This window comes from Erithacus rubecula (genome assembly GCF_903797595.1).
Source record: "Erithacus rubecula genome assembly, chromosome: 22".
In the NCBI taxonomy this organism is placed as follows: Eukaryota; Metazoa; Chordata; class Aves; order Passeriformes; family Muscicapidae; genus Erithacus; species Erithacus rubecula.
In genome coordinates this window covers 4877404-4899897 of record NC_136674.1, presented here as the reverse complement: position 1 = coordinate 4899897, position 22494 = coordinate 4877404, and the positions used below count along the sequence as shown (strand labels likewise).

At 46.9% G+C, this 22494-nt stretch overlaps 1 protein-coding gene across 6 annotated transcripts in view; it reads right to left on the bottom strand.

Moving 5' to 3' along the window:
• Nucleotides 1-22494, bottom strand: part of MYO1C (myosin IC) — a 49605-nt gene that overhangs the window by 6810 nt on the left and 20301 nt on the right. For 3 of the 6 annotated variants that reach the window (XM_079324964.1, XM_079324967.1, XM_079324968.1), the window contains 20 exons: nucleotides 12347-12502; nucleotides 11389-11504; nucleotides 8122-8320; nucleotides 6649-6729; nucleotides 5808-5987; nucleotides 5516-5614; nucleotides 5187-5300; nucleotides 4697-4768; nucleotides 4352-4471; nucleotides 4064-4146; nucleotides 3385-3490; nucleotides 2999-3079; nucleotides 2561-2652; nucleotides 1926-2020; nucleotides 1747-1793; nucleotides 1442-1522; nucleotides 1183-1288; nucleotides 582-699; nucleotides 272-385; nucleotides 31-107 (listed from right to left, as the gene is read on the bottom strand). In XM_079324964.1, coding sequence (XP_079181090.1) covers nucleotides 31-107; nucleotides 272-385; nucleotides 582-699; nucleotides 1183-1288; nucleotides 1442-1522; nucleotides 1747-1793; nucleotides 1926-2020; nucleotides 2561-2652; nucleotides 2999-3079; nucleotides 3385-3490; nucleotides 4064-4146; nucleotides 4352-4471; nucleotides 4697-4768; nucleotides 5187-5300; nucleotides 5516-5614; nucleotides 5808-5987; nucleotides 6649-6729; nucleotides 8122-8320; nucleotides 11389-11504; nucleotides 12347-12502 — 2137 coding nt within the window. Of the gene's footprint in view, nucleotides 1-30; nucleotides 108-271; nucleotides 386-581; nucleotides 700-1182; nucleotides 1289-1441; nucleotides 1523-1746; nucleotides 1794-1925; nucleotides 2021-2560; nucleotides 2653-2998; nucleotides 3080-3384; nucleotides 3491-4063; nucleotides 4147-4347; nucleotides 4472-4696; nucleotides 4769-5186; nucleotides 5301-5515; nucleotides 5615-5807; nucleotides 5988-6648; nucleotides 6730-8121; nucleotides 8321-11388; nucleotides 11505-12346; nucleotides 12503-20419; nucleotides 20582-22494 lie in introns of those variants that run through there. The other 3 variants (XM_079324966.1, XM_079324965.1, XM_079324963.1) reach the window with 3 other exon arrangements.

Below are 22494 nucleotides of genomic sequence, written 5' to 3'. Positions count from 1 at the left end.
AGAAATCCAGTGCAAGTGTGAGTGCCTCACCCAGACTCTGCTTCCTCACTTCCAGAGCATCTTCTGTCGCAAACAAGGTCTTGGGAAAGCGGATAAAAATCTTTGTTCTGAAAATAGAAATGTAGAATTACATTTTACATTGCTTTTGGCATCCCCTTTGGGCTCTGTAATCTTTCCTTCCCCCATTATCTAGAGAAGCTTTATTTTATTTCAAAGGGACAACAGGGAGATGCAGTGATTCATAACCTCAAATTGAGCACACAGAACTGACCGTCCCATTTTGTATTCTTCTGGTTTGTAGCCAAGATGCTTCACCAGCACAGCCACCCCATCATAGGGCCGCCCATCCCATGTGGGCCACGTCTCTGGACACAGGGATTTGTACCTGGGCATTGGCAGGAGAGAAAGCTTAGGGAGAGAAGTGCAATCCAAGGAGGGAGAGGAAGGGAGAGAGGCCAAGCTTCTCATCCCTCAAGGTGGTAAAGCTGCCCCTGAGCTGTAACAGCTCCCAGCCTCAACAGCAATGGGAGGAAGCTCAGGGAGAGGGAGCAGCAGAGGGAAGAATCCCAAAGTCTCTTCACCTCTGCAGGAAAACCTCGTATTTTCTGCGGTAGGCGAAGCCGGCCCTGCGCACCCGCAGGTTCTCCATCAGCCCCAGGTACTTCACCTGGTGTCGGATCAGCACCTCATCAAATCGATCTGGCAGCCAAGGAAAGGGACAAACACAGTCAGGGCACAGCTGCCCCTGCTCTAGACAAGGGCAGTGCTCAGCTCTTGTTGGATCTCACACAATTCTCTTTAACCTCCAGTGAATCCTCACAGCACATGTCCCACACAACTTTGTGTCTCCTCCCCCCATCCCTTTTTAATTATCTATATTTGGCTCTAAAATGAAATTTCCCTTTTGGGATGTTTTATGCATAGAGGAACCAAAACTGAGGGAGAATAAGGACATTACAATGAATTTACACAGGTCAGTAATTCCTGACTTTAACCATGCCCTTCCTCTACCCAAGAGCAGTGCTCCCACTGCGATTCCTGGCTGCTAGCACTGCCACCCCTCCCTACAGTAGCTCAGGCACAGACCCAAAATGAACCCAAAATCGTGCAGGGCTTCATGTGGCTCCTCTCTGTGCCTCCCTGACAGGGACCAGTGCTGTGCCTCTGTCCCCAGGGCCATACCAGCCTGTTTGGCATCGTTGGGTTTCATGCAGCGAATGTAGGAGGGCTCTTTGGACATCAGGATTTCCATGAGCTTGGCGAGGCTGTTTTTGAACTGAGTTGCTGCCTAGGAGAAAAAAAAAAAGAAAACTATGAAAACATAAAGGGATGACTTAGAGCTGGCTGCAAACCAGCAGAATATGAATTCAGATCATGTCAGAGAGTTCATGTTTCAAGGAGAGGGAACAACCACAGCCCCCTCCAGCTTGTGAGTTCTCACCGTTTCAGGTCTCTTTTTGTCTGTCAGCTCTGTCCTATCAAAGCACTGGTTTATGATGGGGTTCTCTGAGTTGCACATGGTCTGCAGAGAGAGATGTTTTCAGAGATGAAATACAGAGAACTAACAGAGAAACCTGAGGACAAAACTATTTAAAATAACAAAATGAACTCTGGGATCTCAATCAGTCTTTCCAGAGTGCAGCCCTGTGGGGACACAGCCTCCAGGTGGAGTCCAGAAGAATCCTTTCCCTCAGGTCATTTTAAACCCAACTCTTCACTCTCCTGGAAACCTCTCCCCACACTCACCTCCTTCAGGTTCCGGAAGAGAAGGTCGTTGTTTTTATCTAGAAAACCTGCAAGAAAAACAAACCACTCAGGCTGTTCCACTGGAGTTTCAAGGCAGGGATTTGAGATTTGAAATCAACCTGGTTGATCACATGATGTGGGGATGTATTTGAGGATGCATTTTGTTTTTCCTGTGTTACCTGCCACACTGTAGGTGACGTCCCCGGCGTAGTGCGAGAGCCGGAACTCCTCCCGCCCCAGCGACTTGCGCGTCTTTTGGTCAGCGAGTTTGTGCCTGGGGAGGGAGCAAAAATCCTTCAGGAGAAACAAAATCCTGCAGGATTCACTTCAAAAAGCACCAGGACATTCAGTCCTGGAGCAGGACTGTGCAAAGGTGAGCAAGGAATGTAAACTGGACTTGGTGGTTTTCAGGTAAATAAATTTATCCACCAGCACGTCACAGATTTGTCATTAAATGTGTTTATGTTTAATTAAAAGGGGAGTTTCAGTGTTCCTTGCAGAGTGGTTCTGTGTGCACATAACATCCTAAACTGAGCATTCAGAATAAAAGCAAAACATTCAGAATAAACAGACATCTGGAGCTCCAAAACTGAAGTGATTAATCTGCAAGGTGAGAGGTGAGTCAGTAACAGTTTTGTTGCCCCTATTGTATTCTGAAGCTCAGTCAGGCACTTAAGCATTGACAACCTATTTTATATTATCTTAAATATCAATCAAATCTCTTTGTAAAAGAAACTTATCATCTTCTGTGTGGGACCCAGCATGGTGAGATGTTATTTACACACTGGAATCCCTCAGCTGAGTGAACACTCACGTGAGAAAATGAGGGTGGTTCTTCACAGTCTCCTCCAGTTTCTCCAAGAATGTCGTGTCTGTGGCATCCCCAGGTCTCAGACACTCCTCATCCTACAAACACACAAATTCCAGGGATTTCTGACTGGGCTCTGCCTCACAAACTCTGCCCCAGTTTGGCTCTTTGGCCTTTCCACAGGGAGCTCAATAAATGAAGAAATCTAGAGCTGAAAAGGAAAACATTTCCCTCTTTCCTGACTGCCAGGACTGGGAGCTGCTTTCCCCAGAGCCCATGGAGGTGATGCAGTGACTTTTCATGGTGTCACTACTCAGTGTATTATTGCTCTTCCCACCTACTCAAACACTTCCAACATAAACTGGTTTTTTCCATGATCCCCCCCTTGTTTTCCACTACCCTGCTGCCTGGAATTTCTAATCCAAGAAGATGTCTTTAACTCACCAAAATAGAAATGATGCCTTTGAATTTCTCTTCCACCAAATCACAAATTATTTTGTTATTGAAATACTGAACTGGTTCCCACTGCAAAGACAAGAAATCACACTTAGGTGAAAACAACTCAAGACTGGAAAAGAAATTTCAGAACATTTCAGAGAGCACCTGACTTCATCTTTCTGTCAAATCTTTTTCACTCATCACATTTGTTTTCCTAACGCTGCCTTTATTAAAACCAGGGTAAGAGCTTGGGATGGCATTACTCACTTCCAGCTGTCTCACACAGTTACCAGGGTTTCAAAAAGAAGGGAAAAGGGGAAGTTCTTTAATTCCCTGAGTGGGAGATGGTGCCAGGACCTCTGGAGAAGAGGGAAGGGTTTCTGGGCTCTTACCGCGATGCCCTCGGACTCGTACTCCTCCTGCTCTGACTTCAGGGTGAGCTCTATGAAGAGCTGCTGCAACTTCTCATTGCAGTAATTAATACAAAACTGCTCAAAGCTGCAAAGAAAAATCAGAAAAATAGTCACTGTTTGTGCAGGAGGAGGTACAAACAGTGCAGGGATACAGTAAATCAAGATAAACAGATTTTTGTGAGGTGTTTATTTAATGACTGTATGTATTTAGTAAGTTTATTATTTAAGGGAACTCAAAGAATTCCAGAAGGAGGGGAAAATGGACATGAAGAATAGAACATGGAGGCCCAGTAACACTGCAAATTTGAGAGTCTTGGTTCAGTGCTGCCTGCCAGGGAGGTTCCAGACCCTGCCAGTCCCATCCCCAGGCTCATCAGCACCATGAGAAGATGCCAGAACAGCCAGCAGAGAGAGCTGGACAAAGGCACAGCTCAAGGTAAGGCATGAATACACCCAAAACCCCAATTTATTTAAAATACCAGGACTATTAATAGCTGTAAATGCTAATTATTAGCATTCTAAGTGTTAGAAGCCCTGTGATTGTCAGGTTTTCACCTGATGTCCTGACATTTAAATGCCACCTCTTCTACTAAGAAATGGAATAAAATGAGAAAACACCATAACTGAATAATGTAATCCAGAATTTATCAATACTAACCTATTGTGCTGGAAAACCTCAAACCCATAGATGTCCAGCAGTCCTAGAACTGTTGTACTTCTCCAGCCTGGAAACTTCTCTTCCTGCAACAGAGCAGAAAACAAATGTAGGTATTTACTCACAGCTATGATCCATTGCTGGATCTCCATAATCTAATCACAGCGTTCACTGCACAATTTGGAAAACAATTTAGACATGACTGAAAGCATGTAACTCTCTTTGCAGCTGAAAGATTTGGGAATTGCTTTTCCATCAGGCTGGAAATGAGCAGACAGGAGGTCCACTTGCCTTGTAAGCCAGGGATTTGTTGACCTTGTTGACCAGCCAGGAGAAGGTGCGGCCGTAGACGGCCTTGGCCAGCGCGTCCCTGGCGTAGGCTGCCTGCTCCAGGTTCAGGGGGCTCACCAGCTGCAGGCAGGAGCACAAACACCACTCAGCAGCCCCAAAAAACAAGGGATCCCCTTCTCCTGCTTCATCATCACTCAACAGACACTGAAAAGTGTCCTGCTCGTGGTGAGCAGTCACCAGAGGGATCCCTGCAGGGACACCCTCCTGTGAGAGGTGACAGGGAGCTGCTCCAGAGCTGATTCACTCCATCCCTTCTGCCTCCCAAACCCACAGGGATGTTCTCACCTCCTCCCCTTTTGCTATGATCTTCTTGTGGATCAGTGAATCCCGGAGCACAGAGCCATCCACTGCCAGCAGCTGCAAGCAGGAGATTCAATTCATTCCATTTTCCTAAAATGCCAGCCCAGTGAAACAACCCTTCATTTCCTCCTCACACTGAACAACTCTGCAGCATCAATCCCTCCCTCCCCTCCTTTCTGGCAGGGGTATGAGATAACAAATCAATTGGCTGAAAGGAAGTGACCAAAAGGAAAAAATTTCCATAGTCTATTCCAAAGGTGGAAACCTCAAGGCAGTGGTGGGTGAGGTGGGAAATACAGAAGTTGTCAATTAAATGGGTTTGATGATAATATTTGCATTTTATTTAGGTGAAATAAAAGTGAAATGTATGAGAACTTCTAAATCACAGACTAAAATTATATAATGATATCCATCTCAAAGTAAGGAATCTACAATTCACCTTCCCTGCAATACCTCCCTCACTGGTGATACTCACCCTGGCCAGGTATTTAATCTGATTCTCTGTAGTGACCTGAGCATTCCCCTGCTCATCAGCAGCAAACTGGACATTCCCCAGGTGCAGGACACTGGCCACAATGCTCAGCAAATCCTGCCACAGAAGCAACAGGCAAAAATCAGGATGATGGAATGAACACACATGTTTTTGTGTTAATTCACTTTTCTGAAGAGCATTCTGTATCTCTTTCAGGATTTTTGTAGGGAATACGTTCACTCTGAATTGATTCACTGATTTCAATCAGAAATCCTAAATCAAAGAAGAAAAAAATCCTTGAAAGTAGGAAAATCTGTGCTGCTAAACCTCACCTCCACCTCACTGTCATTGAAGCCGATGACAGACAGGGCTCTCCTCATGATCTTCCACTCATTTTTGTCATTTATGGAACTGACTCTTGCACAGTGACCCTAAAAAGACACAGTTTGATATAAACAAGTAAATAATCATCAAAGACACATTATCCATGCTCAATGCATTGTGTTTCTTTTTATAGCAGTCACCTCAGAGTTGTTTCTGAAGTGAGGGAAAGAAATTACAAAGACAATTGGAGATACCCTGGTCCTGTAATATAATATTTTAAGAATTCTAGTTAATGTTCACCTTTACTAAATAGTGATACTGCTGTGGGTTCTTCTCAAGGCCCAGCCTCCTCAGCAGATCCTCCTCCCCTCCTTCCAGCAGCTGGTAGAAGATGTGGAAGTTCCTCTCGCCGTGGTTCTGGTGCACAACTCGGGATTTCTCCAGGAGGTAGTTCAAGATGTGGCCCCCAACAGGAGCCCCCTAAACCAAACCAGACACGTGGAAAGAGTTCATCAGCACAGGGGAAAATGTTTCTGCTTCTTGGTTGTCTGTTCAAAGACAAGATCTGAAGGAAAAGCCCACAGAAAATGATCTGCCATTGTGTGCCACAAGCTCTGTGTCAGCTCCAGCACGGGGGTGATTTGAGTGAGCTAAAATTCCTTCCAGGAATTCACCATGAAGGGAGAACACCAAAACTGAGTGTGGAGGGATTAAAGGATCCCTAAAGGCCTGGAAGGATGGCAGTGCTGAGCTCCCCAGCTCCTGCACTGTGCCCACCTTGCTGGGATCAGAGTGGACACAAACACTGTGGAAAGCTACCCAGGACAGGGATCATCTTCAGATCTCTCAGCTGTGGATTTACTTGGGGGGTATCCACTGGCACAGAGCACTAGAAATAAAATACTCTGGAAATAAAAGGGCCTGATCTCAGTGTCCCCTTATAGAGAGAAATAAGGGAGGAATGGAAGGACAGTGAGTGCCATAAAACCCTCTGGACCCAAACTTTGCTACCACAGGCTCTGCTTATGCTGTCACCAAAGAAATGCAAAGCACTCACTACACACACACAACAAACCAAGAACACCCAGAGAATTCCTGTAACTGGGACCAGCCCTGAAATATAGAACAGAGTCCAAGTTACCCTGTAATCAAACTGCACATCCATGTACTTCCCAAACCGACTGGAGTTGTCATTCCGAAGGGTTTTTGCATTTCCAAAGGCCTGAAATTAAAACAATCAGGGAAAAATAAAAGAGTACCAAATCAGATTATTTATGAACACTTGGGTGAAGCTGCCAGTTACTAATTTACAGCCTAGGATTTTCCTTCCTGGAAACCCAGAAGGAACCAGATTGCTCCCTGAATCCTGACAGTGCTTTCACACCCGTGCAGGCAGGGCAGATGGAAGATCCTGGGCAAACACTCCCATCCCCTGCAGGCTCAGTGAATGCCACTGCACTGCTGACTGCACATGCCACATCTGACAGCCTCTCCCTGCTCCCCTGGCACCACAGCTCCCTGCCACAGGGGCTCTGCTGCTGCTGCTGCTGGGAGCTCACCTCTCCTGGGACCCAGGGCACGGCATACAGGGATATGGGATATGGGATACAGGGATATGGGATACAGGGATACAGGATACAGGGCATAGGGATACAGGGATATGGGATACAGGGCATAGGGATACAGGGATATGGGATACAGGGCATAGGGATATGGGATACAGGGATATGGGATACAGGGATATGGGATACAGGGCATAGGGATACAGGGATATGGGATACAGGGATATGGGATACAGGGACACAGGGATACAGGGATATGGGATACAGGGCATAGGAACACAGGGATATGGGATACAGGGACACAGGGATACAGGGATATGGGATACAGGGATATGGGATACAGGGACACAGGGATATGGGATACAGGGATATGGGATACAGGGATATGGGATACAGGGATATGGGATACAGGGCATAGGGATACAGGGATATGGGATACAGGGACACAGGGATATGGGATACAGGGACACAGGGATATGGGATACAGGTATATGGGATACAGGACATAGGGATACAGGGACACAGGGATATGGGATACAGGGCACAGGATACAGGGATATGTGATACAGGACATAGGGATACAGGTATATGGGATACGGGGATATGGGATACAGGGACACAGAGATACAGAACACAGGGATACAGGGCATGGGGATACAGGGATCCATGAATCCAGGAATACAGGAAACAGGGATCCAGGGATACAGGACACAGGGATTCAGGGATCCAGGGCACAGGGCTATCTCAGGACACAGGAATATCTCTCTCAGGGCACTGCACACAGCTGGGGCTGGACACTAGAGGACACCACAGCACCAGAAAACAAACCCAGCCTGACTGAGCTGCCCACTGCGAGGTGCCCATGGCAGAGCCCTGCAGCGACCCAGAGCTCCTCCCACCCCAAATCCCCTCTTCCCCTCCACCCCATCCATCCACAGCTGCCCCTGTCGGGCTGGAAAGGGCCAGCATTGCTTTGGCCAGGAATCAGAGCAGGATTCCTGAGGTGCCCACACAGCACTGCCAGGACAGGCAGGCAGGACTCCATGCATCACCTCCAGCACAGGGTTGGACTGCAGCAGGCGGTCCTTGACGGTCTCGACCTGCTGGCTGGCAGGGCAGGTGACAGCGTAGTACTGCAGGATCTTCTTGGTGGCCTCGGTTTTGCCGGCGCCGCTCTCCCCCGAGATGAGGATGCACTGGTCCCGCCTCTCGGTGCGCAGAGAGCGGTACGAGTTGTCTGCGATGGCATAGCTGCGGGACAGGGGAAGGTGTGCCTGGGGAACCCCAAACTGCCCGGGAATGGGCTGGGAGAGAGCCTGGGGAACCCGGCACAGACACCCCAAACTGCCCCGGGCCATGGGCTGGGAGAGAGGGGCACAGACACCCCCAAACTGCCCGGGAATGGGCTGGGAGAGACCAGCACAGACACCCCAAACTGCCCCGGGAATGGGCTGGGAGAGAGGGGCACAGACACCCCAAAACTGCCCCGGGAATGGGCTGGGAGAGACCAGCACAGACACCCCAAACTGCCCCGGGTTATGGGCTGAGAGAGACCAGCACAGACACCCCAAAACTGCCCGGGAATGGGCTGGAAGAGAGCCTGGGGAACCCGGCACAGACACCCCAAAACTGCCCCGGGAATGGGCTGGGAGAGAGGGGCACAGACACCCCCAAACTGCCCTGGGTTATGGCTGGGAGAGACCAGCACAGACACCCCCAAACTGCCCTGGGTTATGGCTGGGAGAGACCAGCACAGACACCCCAAACTGCCCCAGGCCATGGGCTGGGTGAGATCACAGCTCCTGGTGACAACCCTGACACCTCAGTTCACACCTTAACCTTCTATCTGACAAATCATCAAATTCTTGGAGTCTTTGACACTGTTCTTTTTTTTTCTGACTAAACTGTGCAGATCAACTTTTCTAAATATAGATGAAGTGCCAACGCTGGTCCCATGGGACAGAAAGGTTTTGCACTCAGGAAACACCCTGCTCTCCACTGGTGCTTTTTTCTTGCTTTATCTTCTAAGTGGTGACACGTTCAGAAGGTCACAACAGAATTTTGCTGTCTGGGTGGCTCCAGAGCTCCTCCTGATGGTGGGAAGAGCTGGAAAAGCCACCAGAGATGAAAGAGCATCCTGCCCCAAACACCAGGCACTTCCCTGCCTGCACAGAGAGAGGCTGCCCTGCCCTTCTGCTCCCTCCCTTCTTTCATTTCTGAGCTGAAAAGATCTCACAGCCAGAGTCACACACACTCCTGCAACACCAGAGAGTGACAATGGTGACAACTGCTCAGGGGAGAGGAAAAGGACAACTCACATCAGACAAGCTCCCTAAGAACATTTTCATCTCTCACAGGTAGTCAGCAAGCAGATATCCTATCTTCATACACCTGACAACCTTTTAGTAGCTCAGCTTTTTAATTTTTTTTTTAAACTCTCCTGCTGTGCTATTAATTAGAAGTAATCACACCAAAATAACATCCATGGCCTTCTCAAGTCTATTAATACTTGGTGCTAAGGCAACACCAATGAGCTCCCTTGGCAACACAACTCACCCCACAAAATACATCATGTCCCTCTCTTCCCATCCAGATCCTGCCTCTGGGGTCTTTTGGAAAACAGCTGAATAAATGCAAGTTTAATTTGGATTTGAAGAAGTGCCTCTGGCCAGTTGTGGGGTGGTTTATGGCCCCCAGAGCTCCAGGCAGGCACAGAATCACTGTAAATAAAGATGTTTGTGGTCCCATTTGCAGGCCAGAAACAGGACAGGATGTGCCAGATCTCTGGAATATGCTGGGTTCCAAGCCCACAGGGATAAATTTCCTGTGTGATGCACTTCCCAGAAAACCCAGTGCTCAGACCTACACTTGAACAACCTGACACTGGAACAGAGATCTTGAAGTGTTTTGGCTTTCTAGAGGCACTTTAGAAGAGGAGAAAGAGGAAAAAAAAAACCCACCTGAAGAAGCCCAGAGCACTACACTGCAGATGCAGCATTTTGATGCTCCTCAGAGGATTTTTAAATGCATATATAATCAAATATTGGAATAAAATAATCAAATAATGCAATGGAACAGCAAAAACAGTTAACAAAATTCTATTTTCCCAGTGGGAGCAGCAGTAGCCAGTTCCCCAGGGGTCACTTATGAGCTGCACATTTTACAGCTCCTGAAGGGACTTGGTAAAAGGAGAAAGAAAGCCTAAGAAATAATCAGCTGCACTGTGATTTAAGTGGAATTAGAGCACATCTGCTCAGTGCTTTGTGCTACCCACCAGCATTGTCATCATCCTGTACTCACTGCACACTCAAACCAGAGCCACAGTCCCAAGGATTTTCCAGAGAGCCCCAAAATTCACATCTAAGGGCACAGAGGCCCTTCTATGACCACAGGCAGAGTGAACTGAGCAGGTTTGAATGCAGGGCTTTGCAGGTTTAATTCTGCCCCATCTGGGTTCAGCCAGTAAAAATCACATTTTTGTCCTAACTAACCCAAATTCGAGTGCTCAGACTTTCCCAAGTAATTGTGTTTCTCCCTCTCTCTGTGCTTGCAGCACATTCTGGTTTGTTTACTCTCCTGGGCTATGTGCCAGCAATAAGAAACAACCCAGATAGTTTGCTCATAAATAATATCATTTACTCTTCCAAGATCTCTTAAAAAAAAAAAGCCCAGCAAAACACAACACAACATAAAAAAACCCTCCAAGAGGTGCTCAGAATTTGGCCCTTAGTCCTAAAAAAAAAAATAATTTTGAAGCCATGTGGCCTCAGGTCTCTTTTTTTTTATCTTTCAGCCTGACAAAAAAAAAAAAAAATCCAAACGCTTTCAAAAATAACTTTAAACCTCAAACTATTTTTTTTTTTTTAATGGGAAATTGGGAAAGCTCCCCAAGCCAGACCATGTAAATAAATACATTCCTTGTTCCAACAGGCTGATGGTATCTTAGCAACAAGGGAAATACCAGATAAATATTGGTCAGGCAGGAACAGCAGAGGTAGGAAAGAAACCCCCACACACCAGAAACTCTTTCCCCTACTCAGCCCTGGACACAGAGACCCCAAATAACCCTGGAACAATGAACTCCTGTCCTGCCAGGGCTGGGTAAGCAACTCAGTTCCTGCAGCCAGGAAGGAACCAACTCCCTTTCCAAATACTGCTCCTTGCAAAGGCAACTCATCCTCTTTGGAGAGAGGAACAGGAATAGAAAGAGCCTCACACCACACCCTCCAGAGCACCCAGGGCTGCAGCTGGGACAGGGAAAAGCCCTGTTTGTCTCTTTTCAGGTGTCCCAGCTGGGTGGCAGTGACAAAGCCACTCACAGGTGAGGGGACACCTCGTAGAAGCTGACACCGCGGTAACGCTCCATGTTCTGCTTGGTGTAGATCTCCAGCTCCTTGTAGGGGTTCACAGACACCAGCACTGAGCCTATGTAGGTCTGAAAAACACACACAAAAAAAGCAGGGAGGTTTCAGGAGGTGTGGAGGCAGAGCTCAGGTGTGCCTGGGGGTGGATACCTGCCCTGCTGGGCTGGGGATGCTGCAAAGCAAGAGCAAGGGTGCTGGGAAGAGAACTCAGCTGTGGGAGAGGGGCACTGCTGGAGCTGTGCCAGCCATGTTATCCTTGCTGGGCAAAAAGCCTCCCAAATGCTTTTAGGGCTTCCAGCAAGACACAATGCTGGTTATTCCTATGAACATTTAGGATCCAGTTCAAGCCTGGTGCTGGTGGAAGTGAGTGAGTGCAGGAGATGGAAGAATGTGGTGGGAGGTGGATTTTCAGTGCTGTCAGTGCCACCAGACCCCACAGGAGCAGTGCAGTGAGTCCCACAGCCACCAGTGACAGCACCCACGGGCTGTGAGAAAGAAAGCCTAAGAAATAATCAGCTGCACTGTGATTTAAGTGGAATTAGAGCACATCTGCTCAGTGCTTTGTGCTACCCACCAGCATTGTCATCATCCTGTACTCACTGCACACTCAAACCAGAACCACAGTCCCAAGATTTTCCAGAGAGCCCCAAAATTCACATCTAAGGGCACAGAGGCCCTTCCATGACCACAGGCAGAGTGAACTGAGCAGGTTTGAATGCAGGGCTTTGCAGGTTTAATTCTGCCCCATCTGGGTTCAGCCAGTAAAAATCACATTTTTGTCCTAACAGTGAGTCCCACAGCCACCCGTGAGCAGCACCCACAGGCTGTGAGCTGCCAGCAGCACCCCAAAGCCCCTGCAGCAGGCACAGCCCAGTCTCTGAGGGACACTGGTGACTGTCCCTGTGCTACTCACATAGATGAGGTTCTCCTTGAAGCGTTTCCTCAGGTTTTCAATGAATGCAGCCTCGCTGGTGAAGTTCTCCAGCAGCACAAAGTCCTGCACGCCCACCCTGTCGCGGGCGGTCAGGGCGCTCTCCATGCTCAGCCTGATGCCGTTGGCTCCCAGCCCCTGCAGACAAAACACAGGGAAATGGCCATGGCTCAGGGTCTGCAGGCAGCTCCCCGAGCCCACAAGAACCACAGTTACCTTTGGATAACCATATTAAAATGAGATATTGAAGGGGGATATTAAAACAATCCCGCTGCTGCTGTTGAAAACGGTGATTACAGCACTGCTCTAATTGCTTTGAGGGAAGATAAATCAGCATTGGGGAAAAATCACTGCTGAAGTCCCAATAACTTCAAATCAATCAAAGAAACAAACATTTGGTGAAGAGAATAAAACTTGCATTTCCTTTCCCAGGGACACTGAAATGTGTTCTCTGCTCTCTGGTTTCACAACGGGAAGCTGCTTCCAGGTAAGGAATCTTTTCTGACTAATGATGATTCATCTCAGAAGCAAACAGCTTCACACTGCTGACCAACTTAAAAGCTTCAGCAAGGCACCCAATGGGAAAATCCTGAGAAAACTGAGAAGAAATGAGAAAAGGGCATTTCTGACTTTAGACCTGACACCGAGGTGCACACAGAGACTCCCACCCCTGCCCCTGTTAAAAGTGACATTTTCAGCCCCAGTGGGTGAGACACAGCATTGTGGAAAGCACTCCTGACCTCACTGCAAAGCAGGGAGGGGAAATCTGCATCCAGGGTGACTCAGTGGCTGCTGGCTGGGGAAATCTCTACTCAGGGGACAGAGATGGAGAAGATGAGAGGAGCCAGAGGAACAATGTGTGGAACCCTCTGCCCCAGCCCTGCCTGCATTTCCTTGTCTTCTTCAACCCTTCTTACCTTGCCAAATGCTCACAGCAGCACCCTTCTCCTAAACCATTTCCCTAAAGCACTAAGAGATATTTTGGGATGTTGCACAAACACCAGAGGGGTCTGTTCCTCAAGCAGGCTCGTGCACCAACAATCCCAGACACCCACCCCAAACTGGGAATGCCAGACCTGCACAATGATGCAGATGACTTTTACTGAGCTCCTTTCTGCACCTTCCTGAGATGTAAAAGTGGTCAAACCACAGGACTGATGATGTGCAGGGAGAAAAATAAACCCAGCCTTGGACAGGAAGAACATTTACCTGAAATTCTGTTGAACTTCAGGTGATAAAAACAAGAGTCACTGAAGTATCAATTTGGGTCACAACAGGTGCAAATCCCCTCAGTCTGCAGTTTTGACTCACCAGTTTCTTGGTAAATGTTTTTTTTGATTGGGTGAATGATTAGTAAATGCAGTTTTGCCTATTTCTGCAAGTTCTAATTGGCTACCTCCCTGTAAGCCAGGGCAGAAGTGATTGCCTGAACCCAGCAGTTTTCAGATAGGAAAATCAGTTCCTTCTGGAAATCTCAAATCCAGACCCACTCTAATGGCTCAAACACCACAAAGAAACATCATTTGATTTCCTGTTTTATTTTTTCCAATTAGTCTCATGGTCTGGAAGGCCTGAGTTCTAAGCTTGGAAAGACCCAGCCTGGGAGGAATTCTGCAGATACTGTCATGAAGTAATGGTTCTAAAACAGCCAAAATTTTCCAAGCCAAGTCCTTCATAGCTCCAGCAAAATGCTCAGTTGTCTCTACCCTTTTTGCCAAGGTGAGGAGAAAAGGGATAACCCTTGGAGAAGGAAGGTGGTGAGATAAGGAAAGGAAAACAGAGATAAATCACACAGAAATAAACTCTGCCCAGAAACTGGAATCCTTCTATCAGAGCAGTGCAATCCCAGAGCAGGTTTTGGCCAAGGTGATGAGAACAAAGGCAAAAACCAAAAGAAAATAACTCATTTTCAAATGGGTAAATTTACAACACAGCTGCCTCAACAAGGACTGAGGGGAAACTTCCACCCTCACCCAGTTAATCCCAGTTTATAGAATCCTGAAGATTTTCACAGAAAACGTCACTTGAGCAGCTCTTTCATCAGCCCCTCCCTGCAGGCAGGACAAAGTGATCCCAGCTGTGTGATGCAGGGAAGAGCCAATCCATCCCAGCACAGAAAATTCCACTCCTGCCTCCTCTGGGACAGGCATTTAAGGCCAAGAACTTTCGGTTTCCTCCAGATTTTGTCTCCTCATTCAACTCCAGCCTCTCGCCGTGAGAACAAAACAACCCCCTCCAATCTGCAGCCAGCCTGAACCCAGACAAAAGCCAAACCAAGGGACTGAGAGCAGCTTTTGGGAGATAATTTAATGTGCCCAGGGGATGTGATGCAGTCAGATCCTCCAGAATATAAACTTTACTCTGTCTTTTACCCTCCCAAGCCTGAGTTCAGTGTAAATATATCCAGAGCTGAGCAATGGGCACAGCTCCATGCCAGCATTTTGCTTTATTGCATATGTCCAAGTCTACCACCAGCTCCAAACAGGGTTAACTGTTTCACTGCCACTGACACCAGCAGATGGGCCACAAAAGGAGGTGAAAATAAACCCTTTCTGCAAAATGGAAACAGAACAGTCATGCAGAAGGAAGGAAGTGGGGAGGGAAAACACTACTTAAGAAAAAATAATCACAGTGATGACCATATGTTCCTACAGAATGATGAATGTGGCAGTAAGGCACTGAATAAATTACAATAACCAAAATGTTGGTGATTTTCCATTAGCAGGCAGACACCAGATCTGGTGGCTGTAAATTAATGCTAAAAAACCCAGTCTGGGGGTTTAAATGTGGTACAGTGGTGCTAATTAACCATTAAAGCAGTTTGTCTATGGACAACACTGATTCCCTTGTTGCCTTAGCAGGGGATGAATTTCTTTGTGCTAATCCACCTCTGATACACATTTACAGCATCCTCTGCTCCAGGTAAGAGATGAGCTTGGAAAGCCCTGTGGCAGGGAGAATATTCCAGAAAACTGGGAGAACACAGGCAGTGAGGGTTTGATCAGAGCCTTCCTCATGGAAATCAGTTTTTCTGGAAGCTGCTGTGACACTGAGGAAGGATCTCTATGCAGCTGCACCCTAAAAAAAGATTTGTTTAATAATGAAGATACAGCTGTTTTGAGAAGTATGGCATGCTCCTTTACCTTAGATATATATTAGATATAGATATCCTTTAGATATCTATAGAATATAGACAGGATATCCTTAGATATCCTTTACCTTGGATATATATTAAATATTTAATCCTTTTCATAAAAACCTGAAAAGGACACATGCTAAAAGGGTGTGATGAACTATTTATTCAGTTCAGTTGCTAAAACTGATTTAAGCTGTAAACTGCTGATAGTGGTTGTTATGGTCTGATTGTTGATGCAGATATTTGGAAAATTATTTTGAAAATATTTTTTTTATTTTATTTTCTGCTTTACTAATGGCTTGTGCCATTACTGTGCTTGCAGAACATAAAAGAGCATAAACCCAAAGGTTTGCACTGGCCCAGGACTTGGGCAATAAACAGGCTGGAAATCTGACAGGGATTAGAACACACTCAGAGTCTTTGGTTGTTTTAATCCAGGTCATTTTCCCACACTGGTGCCACGTGCAGCCAGGGACAGGGAATGGGGAAGCACTGCAGCTCAGGAGGATTCAGCAAAAATGATTGGGAAACTTCCACCTAAGAGGCAGGTGGGGTTTAACCTAAAGCTCAGCATCAAATCCCTCCTGCAGGCTCCAAACTAAACCAGTGCAACTCAACCAGCAAAGCAGAGAGCAGGAAAAAAGAATCTGGTAGGTTTGTCTCCAGGTTTTGAGCTAAATCACCTCCCTGTGGCACTGGGAGAGGGTGAGAGGCAGGGAAAGGAGAAAAGGGAGCACACTGAGTCAGGGCAGCTCCACATCCACCTCACAGATCCCTACAGGGATGGAAGGGAGGGCTGGCAGAGCATCCTGACCTCTGTAGGATGGAGGCACCAGTGGCACACCCAGCACAGGCTGCACACAGGGAATGGCACAGAGCTGAGAGAGCTCCAGCTGCCCCTGGTGCCTGTGCCTCCCCCAGTGTCCCCTTCCACCCTGCTGACCCCTGTCCTGAGGGTCCCTGCCCTCCACAGTGCCCAAAGTCACTCCTGCCACCACATTTCCCAAAGCCACCCCACAGTGCAGCTCCCAGGGCTTCATCCCCACACTTTTAACCCACTCTTGGCTTTTAATGCCTTCTCCAGAGCTGTCAGCACAACAGTGGCTCAAGGCCAGGAGGGGAAATGTCCCTCTGGAATGGTGGGGACCTGGCCAGTGCAATCAGCACCACAGCACTGCTTCCACATGGCTTTTTCTGCCCTGGGACTCAATTTTGGGAAAGGCTTTCCACTGGTGTAAATTGGTTGCTGAATGCAGCCTGCAGAGCCAGGTTTACATTGGCTGGGGTTCCAGCTTTTCTTTGTGCTCATGCAAGAGTCAACAAGACCAGAAAATACCTCCAAGCTCCTGGGAGCACAAAACCACTCAAGATTGTACCAAGGAGTTTCCTAAACTGAACTGGGAAATCGCTGACATGGGATTGTGAAGGTGTAAACACATATTTTTCCTTTAAACTCTGCTTAGTGCCAAAGCCTGATAAAGTTTTTCCTCTGCTTAGGACATGGAGAACTAATACACCTCAGAAATGAAAAACAGGACCTTTTGCTCTGCACAGCAAAATCCAAAGGATTTGAGTCAGCCAGGCTGAGCACTTTGGGGGGATTTGGGCTGGAAGAAGGGAAGGACACCCAACGTGGAGCAGGCTTGGTTTTCCCAGAGGGAATGGTTTAAAACTCAATTCCAGACACTCTGAGGGAACAGGCAGTACCAGTAATTTCCACTTCTTTCCATGAGAAAACACCTGGAATTCTCAAAGTGAATGTTCCTGCATGGAGCAGGGAAACCCCACAACTGACTCAGAAAGAAAACTCACAACATAAAGAGAATTTCTGTTCCAACACCTCAAAATGCATCTTGCAGTATTTTTTCCTGGCAATGTATTTTTGCAGATTGGGTTTTATCCACTTCATGGAGCAGCCCCAGGAAGTGGCAGGCACCTTTATCTGGGTATCAAGGGCAAGATGATTGATCTGCAGGCTCCAGAAATAGTTCCACAGCCGGGAACGGAACAACAGGCCAGGAGCAAATGTGAGTGGGAAGGGAAATTCAGATTAGATTCTGGAAGACAATGCAAGCCTGAACCAAGAACAAACTTTTCCTAGGGGGTGGCAGCTAAAAAACATTTGTCTCGTGGATAGTTGGACATTCTTCACTGTCATGACAAAGCTGCAGGAAAGAAAAAAAAAATTCCTTTGATTTCTATTTCATTCTACAGCCTGGGAAAGGGCTGGGACACAACGTGGGCCAGACAGCAGAGCAGACAAAAATCAGCTGTTGGGTCCAAGGCTCAATTCCCAACTGCAGAGTGGGAAAGCTCCTCTTTCCTTCTGCATGGGGAAAGAAATCATGAGGATGATGGAAGTGGGGCAGAATCAGGGATTCTGCCAGCAAAGCCCTGACAGACTGAGGTGCAGCCACCAGGATCCTCCTGCCCCACTGAGAATCATTTGGGACACAATTCTCTGTTTGCCAACAGCTGGGTGGGAAAGGAAGGTCCCTGAGAGGCTCCCAAAAAAATCCCCTGCAGCCACCACGTGGATTTGTGTGCCCTTTCTGAAGCCACCTGAGCTGAGATGATAATTGATAAGACATGTATTTGGCTTGTTTAGTTTAAAAATTAAATAACAAAAGGAAATGTTTGATATTTTGCTTTTAATTATGTAAGGTCAATTAAGTGATTTCCCAAAAGATAATTTGGGACAATCAGAGCTGTCAGGTGGACTGGGATTCAACCCAGGTGACAACTCTGGTGACCCAGACCAGCAGAATTAAAGGGAAAAACTTGAACTTGCAGCTGCCACTCCAGGACCATTTCTTATAATTACTTTTTTATTCTTTCTTCTTTTAGAGCAATACATCAGCAGCAATGGAATGTCTGGAGTCAGGGAACTCAGAACTGATACTTCCCTTCCTAAACAGATGAAGGATGGAACTCCAGAACACTGATCAAAAAAATTATATTAAAGAGACAGAAATGCTATATCCTTGACTAATTCTTGAAAAGTAATTATTTTGAAATTTTCCACACTTTGATTAGGGATAAATTGAAATATTTGTTGTATTATTTGTTCAATATTTATAACACAATAATACCTCCCAGATTTTACTTTGTGGAGGATGAGTAAGGAAATAAGCAATTAGCAGTGAAAAGGAAAAGGCAGCTGTAAGAACTGATTTGAAGGACAGGAAAAATGTTTACCCTTAAGAGGGGTAATGATATTTCAATCAACAGGCTAAATATAAAAGGGCACTAAGAAAAATGAACAAGGCAAACCAGGGCTGGAAAAGTAAACACCCAGAATTTCTATATTTAGGGAGCTGACATTTTTGCTCCTGAACAGATGGCACAAGGTGCTGCTGGTGCAGAGATGTGCCCACAGCTCTGGGCATCCCACAGCAGCTTCAGAGGACAGACAGATTTTTAAAAAGCATTACAAATAGGTGAAATGTCATCTTGCTGCCCCTTCCAGTGAGCTTTGCTGCAGATTTCCAGCTCAGCTGAGCAGGTGAGGGGTGGCAGGAGCTCAGACAAGAGGCAGAGCCTGTGCACCCCCTGTGCCCCACTCCCTGCACACTGGCAATGCCCCATGCATTCCTCACCCCCCTGCCCCCAGCTTGGCTCTGGAGACTCAAACTTTCCAAAGAGGACTCCAGAGCATTCCCAGGGCACTCCCACACACTCAGCTCCCTCCAAAAGCACCAGGCACACCCAGGCTGTCACTGTGCCCTGCCAGCCCTTCTCAGCTGTGCACAAACACCCAGGGCAGCCCTGCCACCTCCACAGCTCCTCCAAACATCTGCCCCCTTCCCTTCATCACCTTCTCAGTGTCAGCACCAGAATATTTGGGAGAACAGGCAAGGGTCTGGATGGGATACACCAGCCCTATGCTCTTCTTTAACAGAATTGCTCAAATCCACAGAAGTGACTTTTTAATCCTTCTCTTCCTAAATCTGGTCACTTTACCAGTTAAAGCCTTGAGCATTCTTATCCAGGCAAAAGCCCACACACTTTTAAAATAACAGTCCCTCATCATTCTTGACCTCAGCATCTTCCAGACTCAGTGAATTCTGTTGCCCAATTATTCATCGTATGAAAACAATTTTTGCATCTCTTTGGCAACTTCTAGCTTAACTCAGTGTCCCTATTCCTGTGCTACAACACACAAAAAGCAGCTCTATGTTCTCTGGGCTTTTTTCCACCTCTCCTCCTCATCTCTTTTTCCAGGTAATAATCCCAGTCCTCTCAATCCTTTGTCACCAATTCCTTTCCCCAAGCTCAGGGCCAGCTGCTAAAACATGGACCAAGTTTTCCTAAACTACAACAGCCTGGAGGAAGAGAGTGGAGATGGATCCTTGACCTGCTGCCATTCCCCAGGATGGCAGGAATGGGACACAAGCCTGGGAAGGACTGAGCAAAGCCCAGCTCCAGGATGGTCCCTCCACATCCCTGTGCCAAGTGAAAGCTCCACCTTTCTCCCCTCCTAAAGCAGAGCTCAGCTTTCCTCCTCTCTTCCCTCTTTCCCAACTCCCACCTTGGCTTTTCCTCCAAACAGGCATTCCCTGGGGTTTTAACCAATTTCACATAACTTTCCCATGAAGGGATCCTTCTCAAAGCATTTCCCTTTCCTGCTGAAACTCTGAAAATGCTTCTGCTCTCTTCTTCTGACACCAGCCACGCATCTGAAAGCTGCAGAGCCACCAAAGGAGTTAAATAAAGGAGTTAAATAAACCTCACCCAGCCTCTGAAAGCTGCAGAGCCACCAAAGGAGTTAAATAAAGGAGTCAAATAAACCTCACCCAGCCTCTGAAAGCTGCAGAGCCACCAAAGGAGTTAAATAAAGGAGTTAAATAAACCTCACCCAGCCTCTGAAAGCTGCAGAGCCACCAAAGGAGTTAAATAAAGGAGTTAAATAACCTTACCCCTCCTCTGAACTTCATCTCTGCCTCCTGCAGCCCTTGCAAAAAGCAGCAATCTCAGGACAGCTTCTCTCTTCTGTCAGTTGCCTTATTTTTTTTTTTATTTTTTTTATGGCATTTTCAGTGCAGTCAGAACTCCCTCCCTCCCACCAGCTCCTACTGGAGCATCTGGAGAGGGCGTTTTCCAAGGAGAAGGAGAGTTCTCCTCCCAAGGAGGAGCAGCCCAGCAGAGGCAGTCCCAGGGAAATCAGCTGCACTCTGCCTGCAGAGTTCCTGCTGCCCAATGACAGGGAAAAACGGAAAGAAAAGTAATCCCAGTGCTGGAAAATCTGGGGCTGAGCCCAGCACACAGAGCACAGCCACCAGACAGGAAGAGATGAGCTCTGGGACACTGAGTTATTGTCCTGGAATGGACAGGGCTCCCCAAACCTGCTCCCAAACACACAACCCCAGCCCTGGGACTGGCATTCACTTGGAATCACCCCCTGAGAAAATCAGAGACCCAAAAAGAGCCCAGGGTTGGATGAATTTTGCCTTCACAAGGATTTAGAATCACAGAATGGTTTGGGTTGGAAGGAACCTTAAATTTCACCTATTTCCAGTTCCACCAAGCCCTGTCCAAGCTGGCTCAGCACTAGTTTATTCCAGATTCCTCTGGAACCATCCTGCACTCAAACACCCACTCCCAAGTTCCAAAATCACCTGCAGCACCAAGAAAGAGCCCTCCAGAGCACACAGGGAAGGCACTGCTGCCCTCAGTCCCCAGCCCCTGCAAACACAACTTGCACATTTTGCTGCCTCTGAGCTCATCACACAGAATTATTTATGACCACAGCTACACCCAGAGTGTGAAAACCCCACCTGGTGTCCCACCCACCTGCCTGAGAGAAGGGGATTCTGACAAAAATACTGCACAGCCTTCCCCAGCACGAGGGGAAAGTCAGAGAATAAGAGATAATGAGCACAAGCTGGAAGAAGGGAAATTCCAGTGAGTTATTGGGAAATTTTTTCCCACTGAGTGCTGTCAAATACTGGAACAGGGGTCCCAGAAAGTTGTGAAACTCCATCCTTGGAGATATTTAAAACTCAACCAGACAATGTCTGAGCAAACTAAATTGGTCCTGCCTGGAAGTGAGGTTGGACCAGAGATCTCCACAAGTTTTTTTCCAATTTAAAATTATTCTATGATTGTATTAATTATTTTTTTTCCTCAGTGGGCTAAGCTGTGCATCTATCCTAAAAGGAGTTATAGGTAGTGCAAATAAAGATATAAATCTGTTAGATAGGTGTTTCAGGCAATTCATTTTGTGAGCTGTCAAGCAGATTCTCCAGTCACTGAACATGCAGAGCCATGAATGATTCCCAAGCTCAGCTGCTGATGTTTCATGACTGGCACTATCTGCACTCAGCTCTGCTTAAAGGTTTTTTTTTAATTTTGTTTTTCCCCTTCTTATCAAAATTTATCCTTCACAAATTCTCCTACAGGAATGGTAAAGCTGAGCTCTGAAGATTATCTCACCTGGTGAATTTTTAACAGCAGCAGCTTCAGGATGTGGCTCACAGGAGGGTTCAGCTTTGGGCTTTTTTAGCTTTTGGTACTGAAGGAAATGGACAGGACTCCAAGCCCCTCTCCTGTGCCCAGGAAAATCAGAGGTGATATAAACTCCATTGCCCAAACTGAGGCCACATCAGCTGTTACTGAAACTCAACAGTGCTTCTGTTTCTGAGCCAGGAGTTTTCCAAACACAATTAAAGCTGTGGCCTGGCAGCTCTAATCCTTCAGGAGAATCAGTGCTCCACCAGCACTGCTCAAACCAGCCCAATTGTCACCAAACATATCCAGGAAAACTCCTGTTACAATTCTGAGCATTAGCAGACCTCCCCTTCCCCCAATTTACACCTCCTAACACTTCTCATCACTGAAAATGCAAAAAAAAAAAAAAAAATATATACAACACTTAGAAGCACATTTTTTACAGATTTCACTTGGTGTTTTTTTTTTTTTTTTTTTTTTTTTCATGCAGAAGTCTTTTATTTATTTATTCACTGGAAAGACCTTTACTCAAAATGCTTTTTGT